We start from the raw sequence: 25,513 nt of genomic DNA on the forward strand, positions 1-25,513 counted from the left end.
TGGCTTTTTAGAAAAACATTTATTGTAATCGATCACATTCAAGTTGTAGTTCTGAAAGCAAAGTGAAAGCACACAGTACAGCTATGCCTCAGTATCCATGGGGGATGGGTTCCAGGACTGCAGCCTCAACCCTCAGACACCGACATCTGAGGATGCTCAAGTCCCTGATGGGCAATGGCATAGCGTTTGCATGTAACCTACGCACACCTTCCTGTATAATTTAAATCATCTCTAGATTTCTTATAATACCAAATACAATATAAATGCTATGTAAATATGCTACACCATATTGTTTAGGGAATAATGGCAAGAAAAAAAGGTCTGTACGTGTTCAGTACCAATGCAATTTCTTTTTTCAAATATTTCCTATCCAAGGCTGGTTGGATCTAAATGTGGAGACCACAGTTACGGAGAGCTGACTGTACTGGGGAAATCTTTAGGGTAGAAACATTTCTTAGAGATGGTTTATATCACACCACTTCAGAAAGAGCAATACAGGCATACCTCATTCTACTATGCTTTGTGGATACTGTGTTTTTTTTTTAATTGAAGGTTTGTAGCAGCCTGGCATCAGGCAAGTCTATTTGGCACCATTTTCCAACAGCATGTGCTCACTTTGCGTTTCTGTGTCAGCATTTTGAACAATAAATATTTTTAAATTAAGGTTTGTACATTTGTTAGACATAATGCTATTGCACATTTAGTGGACTGCAATATGCAGTAAACATGACTTAGATGCACTGGGAAACTAAGACAATGCGCTTCCTTGCTTTATTGTGATGTTGGCTTTACCGAGGTGGTCTGGAACTGAACCCACAATATCTCCGAGATATGCCTGTACTTTTTACTGAAAATATTTCATTTGAGAAGTAAACCTCAAGAACTACCATGACTTTTCAGATGGGAAGAGCGAGGCCCTGGCAGGGCGAGTCTAGGTGTGCAGCCTAGTGGGGGCCGGGGTCAAGTCCACTCGGTATTTGTGGCTTCACTCAGCAGGCCGCCCGTCCCCTCCGTGGGACCATTCGACAGTCCCTGGGTAGGGGAGGGTTGCACTAGGAGGTAAACATGATTCCAGCATGGGCTGCTCCAAGGCCCTGAGACCCCAGGGCCTGCAGGGGGGTGGGATCCAGTCCTGCAGCAGGTGCTTGGAAGAGGAGTCATCTCCCAAGATGAGAAGGCCCCGGGGGGAGGATGAAGTGTGATCAGACCGTCGGCTGGGCGTGATCACTTCCCCAGACCCATGCGGGTGAGAGGACTCAGCAGACGCCTCCGAAGCCTGCGGCAGGCAGGCCTTTACTCTTCACTGGGGGGCCGGTCAGAGGGCTGTCATGGCAGGCCAGTGCACATGCCACCAACACATGCTGCTTCATCAGTAATTTCTGGAACGTGACACTGCACAGCGGTGGCCTCTCCAGCAGGACATTACCAGTAATACACTGATGATGTGGAGATCCCCCAGGGGCATCCGCTGGGCTTCTCCCAACTCCCAAGCCACCTCTTCAGAGTCACAAAGTCATCTAAAGGGGCCCCCCACCTCCCCGGAGGTGCGGCCTAGTCATCATACTGGATCTCGGCCCGCAGCTCCTTGGTGACGTAGTTCACCAGCATGGCCAGCAGCTGCTGCTGCAGGGCCTCGCTGCCCATGACCAGCGCGGTCAGCTGCACGGCGTCTGTCCACTCCAGGTGCCTGATGATGGCTGCGGCTTCGTTAAAGAGCCTCTGTTGCTCGGCAGGGGGCAGCTCCATTAGGATCTGAGGAACCGGCTTAAACTGTCCACTTGTCATCCAGGCACCTAACAGCCCCCCGACAGCCCCCCCTAGAAAACATGGAATCGTTCAATTAGTGGGTCTTATTCATAAGCGATGGCCTTACTTAAGTTCCCACTGAGTGCACACCACCATCACCATGAGCAGGCACATTCATGAGCGGGCTGCAGCGGGCTCAGCCGGTGCCACACCTGCTCCGCCAGCCAGTGTGGGGGGCAAAGGTTTATGCAGTCTTCTGTCCATTTGGCTCAGATAATTGACACCCAACATGCATTCCCTGGGCTCCACATTTAAGGATGCAACATGAAGCCTGCCTGTCCCATCTCCCACCTCAGTGCTGGGCCCACTTTCTTCTTCATGAGCTGACGGAGGTTTCTGGGCTTACTGTAAAAATCCCTCTCTAATCACAAAGGAGAAGGCTGAGAAACAAATGCATTTTCTTTTTCTTTTCTTTTCTTTTTTTTTTTTTTTTTGAGACGGAGTCTTGCTCTGTTGCCCAGGCTGGAGTGCAATGGCATGATCTTGGCTCGCTGCAACCTCTGCCTCCCAGGTTCAAGTGATTCTCCCACCTCAGCCTCCCAAGTAGCTGGGATTACAGGTGCACACCACCACACCTGGCTAATTTTTGTATTTTTGTAGAAACAGGGTTTCACCATGTTGGCAGGCTGGTCTTGAACTCCTGACCTCAGGTGATCCGCCTACCTCGGCCCCGCAAAGTGCTGGGATTATAGGCATGAGCCACCACAACCAGCCACAAATGCATTTTCAAGAGAAACCATCTCAGGCTGGGTGCGGTGGCTCATGCCTGTAATATCAGCACTTTGGGAGGCCAGGGCAGGTGGATCACCTGAGGTCAGGAGTTCGACACCAGCCTGGCCGACATGGTGAAATACCGTCTCTACTAAAAATACAAAAATTAGCTGGGCTTGGGGGCACATGCCTGTAATCCCAGATACTTGGAAGCTGAGGCAGGAGAATCACTTGAACCCGGGAAGTGGAGGTTGCAGTGAGCCGAGATCACACCACTGCATTCCAGCCTGAGTGACAGAGCAAGACTCTGTCTCCAAAAAAGAAACCACCTCAGTGGTGAGACTGCATTTCCTCCACCAGGCAGCTGATATGCTCCTTGCCCCTGAACTTACAAAATCTTCAGTGAACCCATGTGGTTAAAGGACCTGGGGACAGATAAGGAGGCTCTTTCCTCTTGAAGCAGTGCTTTTCATAGAACCCCTCCAAGTTGTATGATCGATAAATAACAAACTGGCCGGGCGCAGTGGCTCACGCCTGTAATCCCAGCACTTTGAGAGGCCGAGGTGGGTGAATCACGAGGTCAGGAGTTGGAGACTAGCCTGGCCAACATGGTGAAACCCTGTCTCTACTAAAAATACAAAAAATTAGCCAGGCATAGTGGTGGGTGCCTGTAATCCCAGCTACTGGCTGAGGCAGGAGAATCACTTGAACCTGGGAGGCAGAGGTTGCAGTGAGCCAAGACTGTGCCACTGCACTCCAGCCTGGGTGACAGAGTGAGACTCCATCTCAAAAAAATAAAAATAAATATCAAATGTAAGGTAGCTTACTACTTCTACTTCTGCCACCCTAAAAGGGCAGAAACATTATTGTTAAATGTAAACTCATTGCCAAGGCTATGTCATGCTATTCTGGGACTTAAAGACCTTGTATCCACGGAAAGTTCTACCTGAAGAGGCCACGTGCAGAATATGGTGCAGAGGAGTGGAAGGTGCCCTAGGGAAGGGGTCCAAAGTCAAGTGCCTCCAAGAGCCAGGGAGGAACTAAGAAGAGTGAAGGGGCGGTTGGGCCTTACCCGGCCTCTCCCCTGCTGAGATTGGATGGGTGGCAGGCTCTGACTTCCTCCCAGTCTATAGTCTGGGCCAACCAAGCCTTGAATTGCATGGACCTTCCGAGGCCCAGGACACAGAAGAGCTGGACAGCTTGGTTCCTATGGAGTGGCAGTGGCTACTTCATGCCAGTTCATTGCTACCACACAAAATACCAGATTTGTAGCTTTAAAACATCTCACGATTTTTAAATATCACCAATCAGATATTTAAAGATGAAGCCCACTAGACTTAGTGACTCACTTTCAACAGACAGAGTATGGAAAGGGAAACAGAAACTTTGCAGTGGAAAAACCCAGCAAACATGCCCTTAACCAAGTGTTCAAGGTGAATTCACTGACGTCATGTGAATATCACATACCCCCAGAATTAATGCAAGACAAGGGAGAGGGGCGCGTCACCTCCCAGGCATGCCTCCCAAAGACTCCTAACTCTAGTCCCATCCTAAACACAACTGGCAAATTCAAACTGAGAGATGTTCTACGAAATACCTGCCCAGTACTCCTCAAAACTATCAAGGCTGTGAACAAGGAAAGTCTGAGAAAGTGTTAAAGGCCAGAGGAGACTAAGAAAGCAGGCGATTCAATGCAATGCGGTGTCTTAGACTGGATCCTGAAACCAAAAAAAAAAGGCCATTAATGCAGAAACTGGTGAAACCCAAATCAAGTCTGGAGAATGGTTAATAGTAATGTATTCGTTGGTGTTGGTTTCTTAGGTTTTTTTTTTTTTTTCCTTAGACAGAATCTCACTCTGCTGCCCAGGTTGGAGTGCAGTGGTGTGATCATACCTCACTGCAGCCTCAAACTCTTAGGCTCAAGCAATCCTCCCACCTTGGCCTCCCAAGTAGCTGGGATTGCAGGCATGAACCACCATGCCTGGCTAATTTTTTTTTTTTTTTTTTTCGTAGAGACGGGGTCTCATTATGTTGCCCAGTCCGGTCTCGAACTGCTGGGCTCAAGCAATCTTTCAGCCTCAAGCCTCCCAAAGTGCTGAGACTACAGAGGCATGGGCCACTGCACCCAGCCCATTTTAGTTTTGACAAGCATACAGTAATACATGTGATCGCTAGGAGAACCGAAACTGGATGGAAGATATACAGGAATCCTTTGTACTATCTTCACGACTTCTCTGTAAACCTAATATTATTGGGAAATGAAAAGTTTCTTTCAAAAATGCAACCCAGGCCAGAGAGAACCCACTGGCAGGCTGGACTCAGACAACAGGCAGCAAAACCAGTGCTTGCTTCTTCTGGAAGCCAAGCACCGAGGCCCCTGGAGCAGACACCACCCCGGGTACTGAGCTGGGGCCAGCCCCATATCCCAGAGGCTGAATGCCACACGCAGACAGGGTTCACCTCCTCTGCAAAAGAAAGGCACATTCTGGGAAGGGAAAACCAGCTAATTTACAAGTTTTACTGAACTTTTCCCCATGACACCAGTGAAATGCTCCAAGTCGACAAGAGTTGCACTCATGTGCACTAAACCTTTATGAGAACATCAATATTTGATTTAGAGCAGCACTTAATGCAAAAAGTCGCCAGGAATATCGACCAGCAAATTACTGGCTCTTTGGAGAGGAGAAAATTCCTTTGTTTTCAGGGTAAAATGATGCTCCCGCCCATGACCAGGGACTGGAAGTAGTGAATCCCCCGGGCTCTCTTAGTGGACATCCTGTTCTCCACCAGCTTTTACTCAATCTGAATAAAATATGTGCTCCCAAAATAGCATCTGGGCGCAGCTATAGGATAAAATGATCCCCAAAGCCTTCCCCTGAGCACTGAGATGGAGGTGGGGGCACAGATGCACAGTGTCATCGAGGAAGAAGGAAACAGCCTTGTCTCCCCCATCTCCGGTTCCTTCCCGGATGGCAAGATGCTGAAGTCAGGCCTCACTAATTCATGGAGTTTGGAAAGGAAAATATGGAAAGGGAAGGTCTGGGGCCACCCACACATTTATTTTTCTCCTCAGTGTGAGCCTCAGCTTAACGAAATGTCTTTGAATGTCAATCCCACTACAGAAGGGAAGAACAGGACAGGAACCCGGCCAGCGAGCTGGGGAACGGAAGCCAACCTCAGCAGAAAAGTTCAGCTCTCTGACTCCATCTATGGTTTGGGCCACAGCCCCAGGCCAGGTAGACCTTCTGAGGCTCAGGACACAGGAATTCTTCCTTCCCCAAGCCAAAGAAAGTAACTTCATCCCAGCTCCAAGGAACAGTGGAAAAATTAGCCAAACTTTCATTCATTGCCTGAAATTGATTCTCAAATAGAAGCAGGTGGTAAATGGCCAGGCACAGTGGCTCACGCCTGTAATCCTAGCACTTTGGGAGGCCCAGGCGGGTGGATCGCTTGTGGCCAGGAGTTTGAGACCAGCCTGGCCAAAAGCACAAAACCCTGTCTCTACTAAAAATACAAAAATTAGCCGGGTGTGGTGGCACACACCCGTAGTCCCAGCTACTCAGGAGGCTGAGGCAGGAGAATCACTTGAACCTGCGAGGCAGCGGTTGCGGTGAGCTGAGATCATGCCACTGCACTCCAGTCTGGGTGACAGAATGAGACTCGGTCTCAAAAAGGAAAGAAAAAAGCAGGTGGTAAAGGAGGTGGGCAGGCCCTCTAAGGGTGAAAGGCAGTTCTTTTGGTGGTCTCTTTCAGAACGAGAGAGCTCTCTCAGAGTGAGCTGGCTCACATGAAATGGCCACACCGTATGTGCTGAGAAGGTGCATGGCCCCTCCCAGCCTCCTCCCTGGTTTCCCTTCTGCAGGGACCTCGCAGTCATGAAGGCCACCATGGGACCCACGACACCCTGGTATCTTCAGAGGCCTGCTGCTCTGATACTTATTCTGGGATCCCAGCACTGGGGGAAAGATGCCTCTAGGCCCAAATGACACAGATGCCATTTACAAGAGTGCCCCACACTTCTGAGACATTCACACAGAAGCCTGCATTTCCAATGGGGCAAATTATATCTGCAAAGATCATTTCCCAGAGGCAACCTTAACTCCACCAACTCCTCCCACAAGACGCATGGCACCACTTGTACAAGTTCATTTCTCCCTGTGTTTCTTTTCTTTTTTCTTTTTCCTTTTTTTTTTTCCTTTGAGATAGAGTCTCAAAGAGTTCTGTCACCCAGGCTGGAGTACAATGGCATGATCTTGGCTCACTGCAATCTTTGCCTCCCGGGTTTAAGCGATTCTCCTGCCTCAGCCTCCCGAGTAGCTGGGATTACAGACACCAGACACCCGCCACCACGCCCAGCTATTTTTTGTATTTTTAGTAGAGACGGGGTTTCACCATGTTGGCCAGGCTAGTCTCAAACTCCTGACCTCAGGTGATCCGCCCGCCTCGGCCTCCCAAAGTGCTGGGATTACAGGCATGAGCCACTGTGCCTGGCCTTCTCCCTGTGTTTCAACGGCCCTTTTATGACATCCCCGAGGCTGGCTATCTCTGTGAGACACCTGCACTTACCAACGGCGAGTCCCGGTGGGCCGCCCACCAAACCCCCGACGAAGGCCACGGCCCCTGTGACCAGGGCACCCTTCCCAGAGTGCTTGACAGCCGCCTTCATCTTCCTTTCCCCAGAAAGGGAGCACAGCAGCTTCATGATGTCCTCCACCATGATAGTCATCGTGGCGGGCCTTCGAGGGAGAAGTACAGAGGGACAGTTTCAATGAGCATAAGAGTATTTCCATCACAATGCCACTCTAGTTCCTAGAGTTTTAAGGAAGGGTCCCCCTTTTCAGGAAAGCTCAGCAGCTCCAAGCACCTGTATGACAGACAGCATCCAGACGGTGGAAAGTTCCCACAGACAGGGCAGGCAGCAGTTAGTGAATAAGCAAATAGCAGCAGCTGAGTGGATGAAAGGTCTTCTTTGCCCTCTGATTAACTTCTGACTTACGACAGATTAAGGAGCAACCCGGCCACATGTTCTGCTGGTTCATCACGAGGGAGGTGGTCTGACCCTTCTGGCATCAGTGGCCTTTGCACTGGCCCGGGGAATGACCTGCACACAAAGCCCAGCAGAGACCGGGAAGTCCCGGCGTGAGGCATCTGAGCTGAGGCCAAGCCAGAGCCGGGGAAGGGATGGGACCCTGTAACCACACGGGCACTGACCTGCAGTGGGCCCTGAGCAGAGGGTCAGATACCTCCCTTCTAAGACGGAGACAGTCCCTGCAGGCTGGACTCTCAGACAGTGCCAGCAGGATGGGCAGGAAGTGCCTGGCATAAGTCTGGAAGCCTGCAGGCTCCCGACCCAGGATGGCTCTGAACGAACACTGTTACTAACACACACACTGGGCTGCCTTAAGCAACTGTTCTTAAAAGTCAACACAGTTGTACCCATGGGACACTAAAAGCAGGGAAAAGATAAAGCAGGGAGACAAAGCAACTGGAGAAAAAATATATGAAATCATTCCCAGGCTTTGCAATATATATGAATAGACAGACGGACGGGCGAGTAGACCTTTAGCACAATGACCTTTAGCACAATCCTCCAGGGTAGGGAAAATGTGTGGCATGCTGGAGCCAGGGCAGGGAGGGACGGGCTCTGGAGAGCCCAAAGGCTGAGAAAATCAAAGGGGCCAGGAGGTGGGGGGTCTCCTTAGAGCTCTGGCTGAGCCCAAGGCTCCAGCAGTACTTCCCTTTCTCACCAGCACTTCCCATTTCATTCTAGGTGGAAATATTGAAACAGGTGCTACAGCAATTCAACTGAGGAAGTTATGGATAGATTCTATTGCTTATTATCTTTTTTTTTTTTTTTTTTGAGATGGGGTCTTGCTTTGTTGCCCAGGCTGGAGTGCAGTGGCACGATCACAACTCACTGCAGCCTCGACCTCCTGGGCTCAAGCGATCCTCCCACCTCAGCCTCTTGAGTAGATGGGACTACAGGTATGCAATCACCACGCCCAGCTAATTTTATTTTTATTTTTAGTAGAGATGACTACTATGTTGCCCAGGCTGGTCTTGAACTCCTGGGCTCAAGAGATCCCCCTGCCTTAGCCTCTCAAAGTGTTAGGATTACAGGCGTGAGCCACTACATTTGGCCTTAATATCTTTGGGTTATATGTTTTATGAGGTTTTTTTTGTTTTGTTTGTTCGTTTGTTTTTAAGAGACAGTGTCTCTTGTTGCCCAAGCTGGTGTGCAGTGGTGCGATCATGGCTAACTGCAGCCTTGAACTCCTGGGCTACAGTGATCCCCCAACCTCAGTCTCCTGAGTAGCTGGGGCTAAAGGCATGCAACACTACGCTCGGCTAATTTTTTGTTTTCATAGAGACAGGGTCTCGCAATGTTGCCCAGCCTGGTCTTGACTTCCTGAGCTCAAGCAATCTTCCTGCCTCAGCCTCCCAGAGTACTGGGATTACAGGTGTGGGCCACCGCACCCAGACATGTGTGCTTTTCTGACCCAAGGATGATCCAGAAGCAGAAGTCCCTACTGTAAAATTGCTCTCCCAATCCTGGGATATAATTTTGAGCCCAGAGAACAAACCCATGAATCCATGAGAGGACCGCAAAGTCAGGTCCTCAGAACTTCTCTGCAGTCCCAGGAGAGCATCCTGCGCTCCTGCCCCTGTAAATTTCCCTTCTTTTTCCCCGTTGGTACACATTAGACCTGTGATTCTCCACAAGTGCACGGGAATCACTGAAAACCTTGTCAGATACAGCCAGTATGGGAGGGTAAGATTCTGCATTTCCAACAAGCCCCCAAAGTGCTCCTCTGATCTCACTTTGGGCAGCAAGACCCCAAGAGGGCATAACGCAGGACTCTGACATTCGTTACTCAGTCTTCAAATTCAGAAATTGCAAACAAGCACCCCTAGATATGTCTTTTTGTCCCCATGGAGTATGAGAGGCAGTGGGAGGGCAGGCCTTGTGAGCCCTGCTCACATAAGGGACTGGAGGAGCACTCAGGCCTGGGGGTCCCTGCTCTGGCTACCCTGTGCCCTGGGTCTCCCAAAACCTGGTCTCCTGCTTTCCAGGCCCTGCCCAGCTCCTTTGCTTGCTGACAGGTTGAATGCCTCCTCCTTCTCCCCAGAAGAGAACCCCCTTCCACTATTCCAGTGGTCAAGATTTGTTTACATACAAATGTCTAAACGATAAAATGGCATTATAACAGTGTCAGGACTGAACAGGCAGAAGCCACCTGGAAATGGGGAGACGGAGCGCAGAACCTGATTTATCCAGTCACCATGGTCCTGAAAAGCTATCACACAAACAAAATGACATAGATAGCTAGATAGAGATATACAGAGAGGTTTTTTTTTTTGTTTTTTTTTTTTGAGACAGAGTCTGCTCCGTCACCTAGGCTGGAGTGTAGTGGCGCGATCTCGGCTCACTGCAGCCTCCGCCTCCCACGTTCAAGCGATTCTCCTGCCTCAACCTCCCGAATAGCTGGGACTACAGACATGCACCACCACACCTGGCTAATTTTTGTATTTTTAGTAGAGATGGGGTTTCACCATGTTGGCCAGGCTGGTCTTGAACTCCTGGCCTCAGGTGATCTGCCTGCCTTGGCCTCTCAAAGTGCTGGGATTACGGGCGTGAGCCACTACGTCCAGCACAAAATGAGATATATTTCAAGTACATATTAAAGTGACCAAAGGAAATAATTTTACAGTAAAATCTTACAAAAAGCTCAAAATCCTGGTGTAAAATATCTAATCACCTTTGAGCTTAGTTCTGGTTTATATCCAGCTTTTCATCTGTCAATTATATTGGAAAAAGAGAGGCACTGCCCAGGTCTCAGGAGGGCCCCTTTGGAGGCTGCAAGGAACCTCCCTTTCCCAGGGAGTGAAGACCCTGAGCCCTGCCATGCTTGGTCTGCAAGGCTGGCTTCCAGGCCAGTGCCCAGACACCACTCCCAAAACAGGTTTTCTGCAGTTTTGGGTCTGCACTCTCAAAACAGTTTCTGCACAGCAAGAAAATGCATGTAGAAGTGGAAAGAAGGAAGGCAGGAAACAGATACATAACCACTTTAGCTCTACTGGCTACCCCCCCAAAAAAAAACCTAGCTTCCGACCTGCTCCGAATGACTTGAAGTGAAAATCTACAGAGGCTAAAGAGATGTCCTTGCAAAAATGCTACTTCCAGCTCTACCTGCTCCAGCCAGGCCAGCATCAATGTGAGAGGAGAGAGAGAAATCAATTAGGCAAATAGTTAGGGCAAGGGTCCTTGGCAGAATTCCCTTCTAACAAAAAGCAGCCTAAGAAGTCGTTGCCCTTTCAGGAAACACAGATAAGGAAGGCAAGCTCTAACACAGAAAGCGGGTCCCCTGTGTGACATACAGACATATGGTGGGCCCCAGTAAGCACAGTCCTCTCTCTTCTTAGAAATACTCAAGACACGGCCGGGCACGGTGGCTCACGCTTGTAATCCCAGCACTTTGGGAGGCCGAGGTGGGCAGATCACGAGGGCAAGAGATCGAGACTATCCTGGCCAACATGGTGAAAACCCATCTCTACTAAAAAAATACAAAAATTAGCCAGGTGTCATGGTGCTCGCCTGTAATCCCAGCTACTTGGGAGGCTGAGGCAGGAGAACCACTTGAACCCGGGAGGCGGAGGTTGCAGTGAGCTGAGATCACGCCACTGCACTCCAGCCTGGCGGCAGAGCGGGACTCCATCTCAAAAAAAAAAGAAAAAAGAAATACTCAGACACAGAGGCTTGCATGGCACTGATAAGAAGAGCTACCCTGGACCAGGCATGTCTACCTTGGAGTGTTCTTCCCCCCACCACCCAACCTTTTTCACACATGCACAGTAGGAAGAAATAAGCAACATGGAGTAGTAACTCAGGCTAAGAAGCCCACATGTGCACTAGAAACGGTGGGGCGGGGGACCCAGAAATTCACACCTTATGTAAATGAAGCACCCCTCCCACCAGCTTTTCTATAAAAACCCTTGCATTTCACTGTAAAATGGCAACCCATCTTTCTGGGACCCCTCTCTGATCCAGAGAGCTTTCTTTCTTTCGCTTATTAAACTTCTGCTCTAACCTACCCTCTGGAGTGTCTGCATCCTTGATTTCCTTGGCCATGAGACCCAGAACTTCAGTGATATCTCAGACAATGAGGCAGGTTTCACTGAGACACAAGCCCAGGGTTCTGCAGAATGGGAGGGCCAGCAGCTATCACTGCGTGTGTGAGGGCAGGCAGAGGAAGTCACTGTGTTTTAATAGTCCAGCACCACGGGTAGAGATGTTGTGGCTGACTCCATCCAAGGTTCAATTTCTTTGCAGTAATCATTTCAGAAGTTAGAGCATTAACAGGCTCTTGTTGGGGAAGAAAGGTTAGTAACTCCATCTCCTGAGCCCTTGCTAAAAAGCTCAGCTTCCTGAATTCTCCAGGCTCACCAGATTGAGAGGGAAGCCCACCCTGCTCCTTCTCCCACCGCAAGGCTGCCTTTGTCTGTAAATGACAGGGAAGTGGGTGAGGAGGGAGGATGGGGACAGACCTTAGGGGGTGGGAGTGTGGCTCCCTCCCCCCACTGTATCACACCTATTTCACACTCAGATTTATCCACATACCAGGCCTTGATCACAGGAAGCCCATCTGCCAGCCACAGGGAAGGTAAATGCCAACTGGAAGCCCCGGTTTCTTGCAGGCGCCCAGGCTGCTCTGACAGGTACAGAGAGATGGAGACAAGCCCATCTCACCGAGAGCGGCCTAGCTTTCTGAGTTTGGACCAGATTGTAAGAGATAAGGGAGAGAAAGGCTTCAGATAGCTATGAAGAGAGCTATCTGACCTCCAAGTACCCTGTTCTTTAACAAAAAATTAGATCTGGCTCTTGTCAACATTGACCTCCCACCTCTCCATACCCCAGCGCAAAGGCAGTAGGTGGATCCCACCAGCAAACAGTTTTGGATTAGCTCATAGTTGTTGTTTTTTTAAAACAAATTAGTTGCCAATATTTAAAAATCAGGAGATTTTGCATGCACCTCAGATTCCTGATTTCTCCTGAAAAATCAGAAGACCAGATCACATTGGACCTGCCATTCTGTGTAGCAATGGAGGCCAGGGCTGAGCAGGGGCCGTCCCCTGCCCACCCCCATACAGCAGGGCCCTGCCCTCCCTACCCCAGCTCCTCCTGGCAGCATGCACCTTACCTATCTACTTGATCAATAAACAGATCGCTTCAAAGCTTCTCAAAGTATTCCTCTTTCTTTTTTTCTTTCTTTCCTTCCTTCCTTCCTTTTCTCTTTCTCTTTCTCTTTCGTTCTCTCTCTCTCTCTCTCTTTCCCCCTCCCCTTCCTTCCTGCTTTTTGTTGTTGGTGGTGGTGGTGTTGTTTTTTCCAGAAACGCAGTCTCCCTATGTTGCCTAGGCTGGCCGGGAACTGGCCTCAAGCAATTCTTCCGCCTCGGCCTCCCGAGTAGCTGGAACTACAGGTGCTATTCCAAGATGGTGAAACCCCGTCTCTACTAAAAAATACAAAAATTGGTCGGGGTGGCTCACGTCTGTAATCCCAGCATTGCAGAAGGCTGAGGCAGGTGGATCGCAAGGTCAGGAGTTTGAGATTAGCCTGGCCGATATGGTGAAACTCCGTCTCTACTAAAAATACAAAAAAATTAGCCAGGCTTGGTGGTGTCGCCTGTAATCCCAGCTACTAGGGAGGCTGAGGCAGGGGAATTGCTTGAACGAGGGAGGTGGAGGTTGCAGTGGGCCGAGATCGCGCCATTGCACTCCAGCCTGGACAACAGAGCAAGACTGTCTAAACAAAAGCTCAACAAACTACCTGCCACCCCCAAAACAAATCTCACCTCCTAAAGCATTAACGACCCTTCCTGACCAAATCTAAACTAGCGCCCAGATTTTCTTCCCATATGGCTCAGCCCAGCTCCGCTGCCCCACAGGTGTCCTGTCAGGATCCGCTTCACATTTATAATACCTAGCACCCCACCCCCAGCCCCGCCCCTGCCCCACCAGCCACCCCCACTCTACCCCACCCCTACCCATCACATTCCGCACCCCACCCCTGCCAAACCCACATCCCCACCCCACCCAACCTCACCCACTCCCACCATGTCCACCACCCGCACCCCACCCCCACCCACCACACCCATGCCTACGCCACTCCTGGGTGACAGCGAGCCAGGGCCCGGGACTCTAGTCCCAGCTCTGCTGCTTACTTGTGTGACTTCAGCCTCTCCATGCCTCAGTTTCTCCATAGGGACAATGACTACACTAACAGTGTCCACCCCGGCACCGGGAGGGCCGGGCTCCCTGCAGGGCGGGGACCCTCTCCCCAAGGCACTCCCGGGTCTCCAGGCCCGCTCTTGGGGTGCCCCCTCCTCTCGCGGGGCGCGGCCTGGGAGGCGCCCCGCCCCGGCTCCGGGCGCTCCTTTACCTGGGGGAGCGGAGGTCTACGCGGCGCGCTCGGCGATCAGACGCGGCTGCAGCCCGGGCCTGGCAGGCCCCGGGCTCCCCGCCCAGCTCCCCAGCCCCGGCCCCAGCCCCGCGGAGGGTCGCGCAGGCTTTGGTGGCGGCCCCGGCGCTGGCCCCGCCCTCCGTCCCACCTTCCGGCTGCGCCGGGCCTTCCGGGAAGCCACGCGCCGGGCCAGCTCCTGGCTCCGAGCTGCGCCCGGCCTTAGGGGGAGCCGGGGGTCGCTGCTGGGCACCCCCTCCCCGGTCCTGGCCCACCCCGCCGCTGTCACCCGGGCCCTGGCTTGGGTTGCGGGTGGCGTAAGGAGACGAGGCGCCCGGAGAAGAGTCCTGGGAACCGCAAGGCCGCGCTCCCGCAGGCCCAGCCCTGCCTTTCTCCCACGCGCACGCATGATCACATCCGGCCCCCGCGCACCTGCCTCCAGGACCGCGGGGACCTCCCGGAGACCTCCCTCCCTTTGGCCTGGAGGACCCCTCTCTCCCCGCAGCCTGGGCACAGAAGAGAGCACAGGGGCATCTGGAGGTCAAGGGTGCTGCGTCAGTATTTGGTGAATGTGTGGGCCGGAGCCAGATTTCCGCTGTTCCAGAGCCTGCTCTGGAGCCTCTGGGTCTGGGGGTTGCAAAAGGAGAAGCAGGCTGGGTGGGACCCGTAATCCCAGCTGCCAGTGAGGCTGAGGAGGGAGGATTGCTTGAGCCCAGCAGTTCGAGCGTGGGCAACACAGTGACATCCCATCTCTACAAATAATAATAAAAATTAGGCCGGGTGGGTGAGTCATACCTGTGACCTACAGCATTTTGGGAGGCTGAAGCGGGAGGATTGCTTGAGCCCAGGAGTTCGAGGCTGCAGTGAACTATGATCCCACCACTGCACTTCAACCTGGGTCACAGAGTGAGACCGTCTCTTAAAGAAAGAAAAAAAAGGAAAAGAACTGGCTTTGCTCTTAGGAGTCTTGGATGGGGACCAAAGCTGAGGCAAGGCAGCCTCTTAGGAAGGTGCAAAGGGCATGAGGCTGGGGTTGCAGAACTGCCTGGGAATACTACTGTATTGAGGCCTGTGGAAAGCTGTCCCTACTCTTGTCATGCAAGGTCTGGCCTTGAACCATCTCAAATCCCAAAGTGGCTTCTGGGGGGCTCTATAGAGAATTAATCCTAACAGGAACCCTGCAAAGCAGGCATGGTTGTCATTGCTATATTACAGATGGGAAGCTCTAAACACAGGCTGCTCTGCCCAAGGCCATCCTGGTTAGAAAGTTTCAGGGCCCAAACTCCAGCCTCGGTCTCGGTAGCTCAAAGTCTCCGCCTGTGACCAGCACTCTGCCTGCTTTCCAGGGTGCCATGGGCACCCAGAGGACGGACCCTTTTCCATTTTTAAAAGAATGGAACAAACGCTCTTAATACCAAGCTTCCCCAGGCCTTGGCTGGGATAAAACAACCCCATTTATTCCTGAATCGGAGCTTTTGCTTGAGTTTGGGTGACTTTCAAGAGGGAAAGTGAACTGAGGCCAGGGGAGCTCAGCTTGCTGCCTTCCTGGGGCCTGAGTGTGGCGCTCCCGTTTCTCTGCGGGCAGCTCCCTCTGGCGGCACATTGCAGAACTGGCCTGCAGACTCCTCCCCCAGAGATAGTGGGGCGAGGGCCTGTGTAGGGAAAGATGCTGGGAGTGAAAGAAGCTTCAAAGTCCAGGCCCTCCAGAGAAGGCAAGCATGTAAGAGGTTCATGCAGCCCAGCGCGGTGGCTAACACCTGTAATCCCAGCACTTTGGGAGGCCGAGGCGGGCAGATCACCTGAGGCCAGGACTTTGAGACCAGCCTGGGCAACATGGTGAAACCCCATCTCCACTAAACATGGAAAAATGAGCCAGACATGGTTGGTGCAAGCCTGTAGTCCCAGCTACTCGGGAGGTTGAGGCAGGAGAACCGCTTGGACCCGGGAGATGGAGGTTGCAGTGAGCCGAGATTGCGCCATTGCATGCAAATCTGCAACCCATCAGCCTCCTGGGCCTCATTCTGATACGAATGCAGGCATAACATGACCGCACACTCTGAACCCCAGAGATGGAGCACACAGTGCCTCATGCTCCTAAAGGCAACTGCGGCCTCCTCCGCAGTGAGCAAGGCGTGCCGTGGGGTCTCGGTGGTGGCGCGGAAATGGCACTGGCCCAGCACACAGCGATGCTTTATGCTGCTTACAGTGACCTAGGGAAAGTTCTTCCACGTCTCCGTGCCTCAGTTTCCTCATCTGGGAAATGGCAACAAGAGTAGTGCTTATCCTATAGGGTTGTTCTCAACATAAAAGGAGGTAATATATATGAATCTAGATTATTCTTGTTTACATTACAGAATGTGAAAATGAGCGGCTTCTCCAAAGTCCCATGAGCCTCATGGGCCCAAGGTAGTGGGAAATCCAGCTACCCCCACCTTGACAAAACATTCTCTTGCTGATGGGCCCAACAATGCCCTAGGGTGCTAGGTGGTGTTCACACGGCCAGCCAGAGTCAAAACTCAGACGGGGCCCCTGAGGCCAGCGTTCTATGCCCTCACTTTCTCCCAAAGCTGAGTGCACCAGCTCCTAAAACTTCCATGGCTCCTTCAAGCTAAAGCCACCCACCTAGACCAGGGCTGGATGATCCGCCATGTGGGCCACACCCAAAAACCCTGTAGCTTCTTTTGTTGTTTCTTTTTGTTGTTGCTTTGAGACAGAGTCTCCTCTGTTGCCTAGGCTGGAGTACAGTGGTGTAATCTCGGCTCACTGCAACCCCCACCTCCCGGGTTCAAGCAATTCTCATGCCTTAGTCACCCGAGTAGCTGGGATTACAGGTGTGCACCACCATGCCTGGTTAATTTTTGTATTTTTAGTAGAGACAGGGTTTCACCATGTTGGTAAGGCTGGTCTCAAACTCCTGACCTCAGGTGATCCGCCCACCTTAGCCTCCCAAAGTGTTGGGATTACAGGCGCGAGCCACTGCACCCAGCCCAAACTTCTCTCTTCTGATTGATAGTCATATTGGATTAAGAGCCCTCCCTAATAACTTCATTTTAACTTGATTACATCTGCAAAGACCCTGTTTCCAAATAAGGTCACATTCCCAGTGATGGGGTTAGGACTTCAACACATCTTTATACAATTCAACCCTTAATACCAGGTGTCTTAATCTGTTTTCTACTGCTACAACAGAATGCCACTGACTGAGTAATTTATAAAGAGAAGATATTTATTTGGCTCATAGTTCTGGAGGCTGGAAATTCCAAGATCTAAGGGCCACATCTGGTGAGGGCCTTCTTGCTACATGATAAGATGGCAGAAGTTATCACATTAAGAGGGAGCATAAGAGAGGGAAGAGGGCCACCCTTATTCCTTTATCAAGAGCCCACTCCTGTGATCACAGCATTAATCCATTCATGAGGGCAAAGCTCTCATGACCTCATCACTGCTGAAAGGTTCTCCTAGCAATTTGGGAGGCCAATGCAGATCACCTGAGGTCAGGAGTTTGAGACCAGCCAGGCCAACATGGCAAAACCCCATCTCTATTAAAAATAAAAAAATTAGCCGGGCATGGAGGCACATGCCTGTAATCCCACCTACTCGGGAGGCTGAGGCAGAAGAGTCTCTTGAACTCGGGAGGTGGAGGTTGCAGTGAGCCAAGAAAATGCCATTGCACCCCAGCTTGGGTAACAGGGTAGACTCCATCTCAAAAAAATATATATATATAAAAAATATATATCGTATAATATATAATATATATAACATATGTTATATATTATATAAAATATATATAATATATATAACATATGTTATATATTATATAAAATATATAATATATAACATATGTTATATATTATATAAAATATATATAATATATATAACATGTTATATATTATATAAAATATATATATATAACATATGTTATATAAAATATATATAATATATAAGTTTGGGCAAAGATATAGAATTATATAATATATAAATTTGGACAAAGATATAGAATTATATAATATATAATATAATATATCAGTATATATAATTGTACTATTATATATAATATTTAATATAATATATATATATATCACCACAATGGCCATTGAATTTCAACATGAGTTTTAAAGGAAACATGCAAACCCTAGCACGAAGTATTCACCAGATGCCAGCTGTGATTATTATAATCTGAGCACGTGCATAGTACATACATGTCCACCCATGGCACAATAAAAATAACAGCCTTGGGCCGAGCATGGTGGCTCATGCCTGTAATCCCAGCCCTTTGGGAGGCCGAGGCAGGCAGATCACGAAATCAAGAGATCGAGACCATCCTGGCCAACATGGTGAAACTCCGTCTCTTCTAAAAATACAAAAATTAGCTGGGCGTGCTGTAGCGCGCCTGTAGTCTCAGCTACTCGGGAGGCTGAGGCAGGAGAATCGCTTAAATCTGGGAGGCGGAGGTTGCAGTGTGCTGAGATGGCCCCACTGCACTCCGCACACCAGCCTGGGCGACAGAGCGAGACCTCGTCTCAAAAAAATAAAAATAACAGCCTCGGGTTAAGCGCGGTGGCTCACTAGTGTAATTCCAGCACTTTGGGAGGTCACGGTGGGAGAATTACTTCAGACCAGGAGTTCAAGACCAGCCTGGGCAACATAGCAATACCTCATCTTTACAAAAAATTTAAAAATTAGTCGGGCATGGTGGCATGCGTCTGTAGACCCAGCTACTCAAGAGGCTGAGGTGGAAGGATCGCTTGAGCCCAGGAGACTGAGGCTGCATTGCAGTGAGCTGTGATCGTACTGCTACACTTCGCCGGGCAACAGAGTGAGATCCTGTCTCAAAAAAACATTAACAGCCTCGGGCCATGCCTATGTCAAGACTGTTGTGTGCAGGGAAACCATCCTGCCACCTCCCTTCGGTCTTGGGAGAGCTTAATCCTGAAAGGGTTATGGAAGGACAAGGTGGCTTGGGGACTGGTAATGATCTCCTCCCAGGCTTCATCACTGTTCTTTTAAATAATTAATTCATCTTCTTCCTCGGTGTTTACATCCTTCAAATATTTGTAGATGGTTATCATGTCCCTTTAGTCACCACTTAGCACCACTCTGCATATTTGCTGTCATGTTGAGTGTGTGTTATCATCATTGTCATTATTATTATTATTTCCTCCCAGCTCCCTCCCTCAGTCCCTCAGCCACCATCATCACTCAGTGAATTTCCTCCAGGTTCCCAACCTTTCAAGTACCAGGTTACCCAAGATGGGACATTAAAAGTCAGTAGTGGTGACAAGCCCTACTTGTCACAGAGGGCTTGCAGGCCCTCTGGTTCCTCACTAATTCTCATCAGTTTCCCCAAAGCCACAGCAAAAAAAAAAAAAAAAAAGACAAACTAAGTAAAAACAGCATGCTTACACTGCAAACACAGCTTCCAGACAAATCCCCCAGCCCCTGCTCCCAAACAGATAATCCTCAATTTCCTCAAATACAAAATCAGGATGAGAATCCCTGCTCTCAACAACCTGGGATTATTGTGAGGATTCAAAGAGGAATAAAAACTGAAAGGTGCTTTGTAAACTATAAAACAGGGAGGGTGGTACTATCAGCAATCCCTTCCACATAGGATGGGATTTCTACAAAATGTTCCAGAGGTCAACTGTTCTAAAAAGCTAAAAATTCTAAGTTAGAATTTACAAATGAACTCGATAGAGCCAAGATTCACCCGAAAATCTGTCTATTGAAAGAATATAAAGAGATGCCCTACTTAAAAATCTACTCATAGATGTTAGTATTCCAAATAAAGTGTGGAACTCAGAGCTGGAGGCTGATGGGGCCTTGGAGTTTACAGATGGCCCTGACGAGACTTTAGAAGGTCAAGCTGCTATAAAAGACTTAAAAAAATTCCACCTTGTCTTGCATTTCAGATCTCACTGAAGAGTTCTTCTGTGCCTGGAAGACTTATTTTCAGTCTGAGAAGAATGATTTTTCAATGGTTCTGTTGAACATGCAATTCTCACGCAAGTATTTCTATAATTATCCTGTTTCAGTTATAATACAGTTTCTGGAACAATAGGACTTTTATTGTATTGCCATATCTGTTATAATAGATGTTTTATTACAGAAAATTATGGTAGAGTCACTATTATGATTCTGAAGTTTTTATTTCAAATTGCTCAGAGGATGCAAATTCTTTCTCCCACTAGTTTTACTTTAAGGCAGCTTTGAATTTGGGGTGGGGGTGGTTTGTCTTTTCTTCTGTTGGAGCTTTGGTCTGTTTGAGGTTTTGTTCTATAGCAGAATGTTCTCTTTCGTTCCAGTGTACATAAATGAAGTCACCCGTGGTATTTGCTTGTTTGTTAGCCTGTGGTGCACACAATTTTAAAAAGAATGTCACCTAGATTGTCTCTATATATCTGCAAAATTTCTTTCATTATTGCTGGAGAAGTCTCCATAACCCTGGTATTAATTTTTTTTGAGATGGAGTCTCACTTTGTCTTCCAGGCTGGAGTGCAGTGGTGCAGTCTCGGCTCACTGCAACCTCTGCCTCCCAGGTTCAAGAAATTCTCTTACCTCAGCCTCCCTAGTAGTTGGGACTACAGGTGTGTACCACCATGCCTGGCTAACTTTTTATTTTTTATTTTTTTAGACGAAGCCTCGCTCTGTCACCCAGGCTGGAGTGCAGTGGCACAATCTTGGCTCACTGCAACCTCTGCCTCCCAAGCTCAAGCAATTTCTGGCAAATTTTTGTATTTTTAGTAGGGACGGGGTTTCGCCATGTTGTCCAGGCCGGTCTTGAACGCCTGATATCAAGCGATTTGCCCTCAAGTGACCCACCCACCTTGGCCTCCCAAAGTGCTGGAATTACAGGCATGAGTCACGGCACACGGCCGACAAACTATATTTTGAGAAGGTAAATACTAGTGATCATGAAACACTAATACTAGTGATCATGAAAACAGAGGAGCTGAAACTTCTAGGCACATTCAGGCTAGGTCACATCCTATTTCAGGTGGTAGCTCCACCTTGAAAAGCAGGGGGCTGGAGATTTTCTTGGTTAAATTAGAGGCTGCAGACACCCGCAGCTGCTAGAGGCAGAGCTGGGATTCAGGAATGGGCTTGCTGACTCCAACAGTGAAGGTCTCCCCCTCCAAGAAGACCCCACCCGTGGGGAAGGGTGACCCTCAAATCTTGGACATCAGGTCCAGCTTTCGGCCCAGTTGACTTTTCCACAAAGGAAGGATTTCAGGGCTCTGAGAAGTCCCAGAATATCTGCCCACAGCAATCTAGCATCATCAGAACCCACCTTCACGTGTAGCCACCGTGTCTCCTTGTTCCTGGTAATGCACGCTCCCAGGCTCAGAGTCTGGAACTGCTGATGGAGGGGCAGGTTCTGGGCCCTGCAAAGAACCGAGGCTCCCCAGTCACAGTCTTCGATTAGACAGAGCCCCTCCAGTTCTCAGACGATTTCTTAGGCTACCCCGAAAATAGAGAGAGGAAGGGACCTGCCCTTGATCACACTGTCAGTAACACAATCAGAACAGAAATCTAGGGCTCTTGGCCTTCAAGCCTCTGTTCTTCGCTTAACACACGGCTGGCAGAGATGGGGAGACCTGAGAGGGCCCTGAGGGTGAGGGCATTTGCACTGGGTGCAGAGCGCCTTTGGAAGGCAGGGAAGTCCAGGAAGGTAAACACACACACACGTTGTAAATATGGCGAAAATCAGAGAGGAGGAAATGTCAGGGACTCCTCCAGCACGGAAAACATCCTGATAGTTTGGAGCGCCGGGAAGAGTGGGCACCTTGGAATCTGCAAGGCGTTCTTTTGCGTTTCACCTGCAGTGGGGTGGGGTCTCTGGGGTCTGCCCTCCCTCCTACTCTACATGCATTACCCATCTTATAGCCGGGCCGTCCCTGCAAAATTCCAGCTGCATGGGGGAACCACACTTCTGACTTCAGAATGAAACCAGTGTTTTGCACACATTCGTTCCTCAGTCCCCTTGCTGGGACCCTTCTCTGTTATGAAAGCAGAGATCCCACCCGAATAGGGTGACTTTGGGGCGATGGATTACCTTTGGCAGGTCCTGTGGGTCAGGAATTTAGGGGTGCAGCATGGGCCCACAGCATACCCAGTAGCCAAGGAAGACCCTCCCCTACCCGAGGCTCAAGCAGGCGCCAGGCCCCAAAACCTCACTCCTCTCTGGTCTAAATCCCCGCCGTAGGATTTTATTTTTCGGTGCTGAGGTGCTTTGCTGGAGGAGCTGCCAGGAGGAGCTGCGCGGGGCAGGCCCGGGGGACCAGAGGCCCTTGCTTTAGCGGCGGCCCTGCGTGTGCCAGAGGCTTGCAGAGTGATCTGAGCACGCCAAGAGATTGCTGTCAAGTAAGCTCCTCCACAAATCTGCAGAAACCTCAAAGATTACAGCCCTCGCACGGCGGGAGCGCAGCGGCTTCCCATACGCCGGCAGACAATGGGGCGGAGGAAGGAAGGGGACGGCGGCCTGGGGACCCCCGCGCCCGCAGCACGTGCACCCGGCCTGCAGCGCCCGCTTTACAGATCTTGTCGCTCCACCCCTAAAACAAAGGCCCCGGGGCCCCATCTGTGCCGGGCGCGGGGGAGGGCGCCGCACTTGCTGCCCGCCGCGTGCAAAGCGAGCCAGACAAAGGGCTCAGCCCTGCAGACGCGAGCAGTGGGGAAATAATTAAGCACTAAGGAAATATTGTATGTGGATTTGAGACCAACGGGAAACGCGCTCCCAAACAATGCTCGTTGTTTGCACCGAGCCGCTTTTCTGCTAAGTTTCATCAAGTAATTTGCATGCCATTTCAATAAAATTAACGAATTATGGTCGAGTTTTTTGTTTTATTGACCTAAAATAAAAATCTTCCTTTCCTTTATTATTGAAATAATTCGCCCCCCATCCCCCCCGGCCCCCATCCTCTGGGAAGGCTGCTGCACAGCGCGCCAAGGAAATCTGTCCTCCCAGCCAGACCCCAGCGGCCTTTCTGCTGCGCTCCACAGCTAACTCCCCGGAAACCCTGCGTTTGTTCTGGCTGCCCCCTTTGACTGTGGCAATAAATAGAACTTCAACCCTCTCACTTTCTTATGCCTGCTTTTCTTACAGTGAAAGCACCAGATTTCCGCGTAGGAGGAACTCGGGGGCAACGATGCAATTGGAAGGCACTGGAAGGTAAGGGGCTTCTCTTAAAGCTGCATTTGCAAAGCGAGCACACTGTTTGCTAAGGTTTTATACTGCATCTTTTAAAAAAGATAATGTGGGGCCTGGCGTCGTGGCTCACACCTGTAACCCCAGCACTTTGGAAGGCCTAGGAGTTCAAGACCAACCTGGGTAACATAGTGAGACCTCGTCTCTACAACAGATTTAAAAATTAGCCGGGTGTGGTAGCCTGTGCCTGTAGTCCCAGCTACTCGGGAGGCTGAGGCAGGAGGATCACTTGAGCCCAGGAGTTTGAGGCTGCAGTGAGCTATGATGGCATCACTGCCCTCCAGCCTAGGAGACATAGCAAGACCCCATTTCTTTAAAAAAAAAAAAAAAAAAAAAAAAAGACTAAGAAATCATCACTAATTGGTATTATTAAGGAACAACATCAGTATCACTGTAGTTGTTATTTATTGCTGCATATCAAATGCAAAACTTAGTGGCTTAAGACCAATATCCTCTCTCACAGCTCCCAAGGGTCAGGAATTTGAGAGTGCTGTAGCTGGGCGGTTCTAGCTTGGGCCCTCTCTTGAGGCTGTAGTCATCTGAAGGGGTGCTTGGGCCTGGTGATGTGCTTCCCAGAGGACCACTTTCTCATGTGGCTGGGCTGTTGGCCATGAGGCCTGAGTGCCTCAGCAGGTGGGGCTCTCCACAGGCTGTTCCAATGTCCTCTTGATGAGGAAGCTGGCATCCTCCAGAGGGAAGGATCCAAACAACCAAGCAGAAGCCACAGCGTCTTCATGATCTGGCTTAAAGGTTGCACACCATCACTGCAACACCCCTACACATTCGTCCATGTGGCTGGGACTGCACAGAGTCATGAAGGCTGGTAGGCATGGATCACTGGGGCCAACTCAGAGACTGGTTACCACGAGTGATTATCATTAATATGATTGGGTAGGGCTGTTTCAAGTGCCTGGAGGAGAGTATTATACAGCTAAAGCCATCATTTCTTGTCTTTCTAGTCAATGCAAACAAAAGTGGTCAGTTACCTTTAATGGTATTCCCAGAAAACAAACATGGACTCAGGGCCTTCCCAGTGCCAGCTCCCCCTTCAGACTGGGGAATAGAATAGTAGCCAAGAGAGATAAGGTCCCCTTCTGGCATCCCTGACTTTTCAGAGAAAGAAAACCTAAGTGTACGCATGAACACAGCAACCAGAGCTACAATAGTATCGAGACAGTGCTGCCAAATGGGAAGTACAGGCCAGGTTTGGTGGCTTACGCCTGTAATCCCACCACTTTGGGAAGCTGGGGTGGGAGGATCGCTTGAGGCCAGGAGTTCAAGACCAGCCTGGGCAACATAGAGAGCCGTCACTACAAAAATAAAAAATTAGCTGGATGTGGTGGCGCACATCTGTAGTCCCAGCTACACAGGAGGCTGGGGCAGGAGGATCGCTTGAGTCCAGGAGCTCAAGGCTGTGATGAGGTATGATCGTGCCATTGCACTCCAGTCTGGATGACAAAGCAATTTCAAAAAAAAGAGGGAAATTCAGGGAGGAGACAAAGCTCTGAGTGCTGAGGTTGGAGGTCTGTACACCCTGGTCCTCCCTAAATTGCAAATCTGAAATGTCCCAGGCATTGCAGATTTCCTGCAAGCCAAACCTGTTAGTAGAACAACAGACAAAAAATAAGATTTTTTTTTTTTTTTTTTTTGAGAAGGGGTCTCACTCTGTTGCCCAGGCTGGAGTGCGATGGCTGCGATCTCAGCTCACTGCAACCTCCGCCTCCCAGGTTCAAGCAATTGTCCTGCCTCAGCCTCCCAAGTAGCTGGGATTGCAGGCACCCGCCACCATGCCAGACTAATTTTTCGTATTTTTAGGAGAGACAGGATTTCACCATGTTGGTCAGGCTGGTCTTAAACTCCTGACCTCAAGTGATCCACTCACCTCTGCCTCCCAAAGTGCTGGGATTACAGGCGTGAGCCACTGTGCCTGGCCTAAGAGGGATTTTTGATATTGTCACACTTTCATGGAACACCAACACTCCCCCTTCCCAGAAGGCAGGCTCCACAAGGGAGGAGGCTGTTATGTCTTATTTATCCCTATAGCTCTCATGCCCGGAATGATTGGTACATAATTGGTATCACTAATGACTGTCATTAATAATAATTATCTAATGGCTATCAGCCTTGTTGGTGTCCCCAAGTCTTTCAGGTTTAATGGACGTCCCCCTTAACATTAATAAATAAAAGTGATTTAAGCCCTCAGTCTACTTACAGTGAAACATGAGAACTACAGATGAAATCCTCAGCGCCCCCCAACCAACTGAACAGACCCCCTCTTGGCCAAGGGGACCCCAGAGGAACCTTAACCACAGAGTTCCTAGCCGTGACGGGA

General features: G+C 49.9%; 1 protein-coding gene and 1 long non-coding RNA gene across 17 annotated transcripts in view; one reads left to right on the forward strand and one right to left on the reverse strand.

Moving 5' to 3' along the window:
• C19H19orf12 (chromosome 19 C19orf12 homolog) lies at positions 1 to 14,151 on the reverse strand. 15 transcript variants are annotated; one of them, XM_016935588.4, is made up of 5 exons: positions 13,956 to 14,110; positions 12,137 to 12,283; positions 11,611 to 12,017; positions 7,084 to 7,253; positions 1 to 1,817 (listed from the first exon to the last, which is right to left on the reverse strand). In XM_016935588.4, the coding sequence occupies exons 4-5, from the start codon at positions 7,241 to 7,243 to the stop codon at positions 1,552 to 1,554; spliced, it is 426 nt and encodes a 141-aa protein (XP_016791077.1). In that variant the 5' UTR covers positions 7,244 to 7,253; positions 11,611 to 12,017; positions 12,137 to 12,283; positions 13,956 to 14,110; the 3' UTR covers positions 1 to 1,551. The 15 variants fall into 15 exon arrangements, with proteins under 15 accessions (XP_016791077.1, XP_063656707.1, XP_063656709.1 ...); XM_063800637.1 differs by lacking the exon at positions 13,956 to 14,110 and adding an exon at positions 13,738 to 13,937; XM_063800639.1 differs by lacking the exons at positions 11,611 to 12,017; positions 12,137 to 12,283 and adding an exon at positions 4,115 to 4,235 and having other exon boundaries at positions 13,956 to 14,104.
• Positions 13,974 to 25,513, forward strand: part of LOC104003328 (uncharacterized) — a 21,190-nt gene continuing 9,650 nt past the window's right edge. Inside the window, exons 1-4 of one of the 2 annotated variants that reach the window (XR_010153570.1) lie at positions 13,974 to 14,538; positions 19,886 to 20,871; positions 22,180 to 22,337; positions 23,080 to 23,145. This is a non-coding gene — a long non-coding RNA (uncharacterized LOC104003328). The remainder of the gene's footprint in view (positions 14,539 to 19,885; positions 20,872 to 22,179; positions 22,338 to 23,079; positions 23,146 to 25,513) is intronic. The other variant, XR_010153569.1, reaches the window with a different exon arrangement.

Source organism: Pan troglodytes, chromosome 20, assembly GCF_028858775.2.
Source record: "Pan troglodytes isolate AG18354 chromosome 20, NHGRI_mPanTro3-v2.0_pri, whole genome shotgun sequence".
NCBI classification, from domain to species: Eukaryota; Metazoa; Chordata; class Mammalia; order Primates; family Hominidae; genus Pan; species Pan troglodytes.

What these genes read in the sequence shown, in the direction of transcription:
- C19H19orf12 (XM_009435196.5), bottom strand. Translation starts at nt 7,665, where the DNA reads ATGCCTCACGCCGGGACTTCCCGGTCTCTGCTGGGCTTTGTGTGCAGG. An exon ending in GGGTTGCTCCTTAATCTGTC is followed by an intron (nt 7,254 to 7,513) that starts GTAAGTCAGAAG and finishes TCTCCCTCGAAG; the next exon opens with GCCCGCCACGATGACTATCA. An exon ending in CCCACCGGGACTCGCCGTTG is followed by an intron (nt 1,818 to 7,083) that starts GTAAGTGCAGGT and finishes CATGTTTTCTAG; the next exon opens with GGGGGGCTGTCGGGGGGCTG.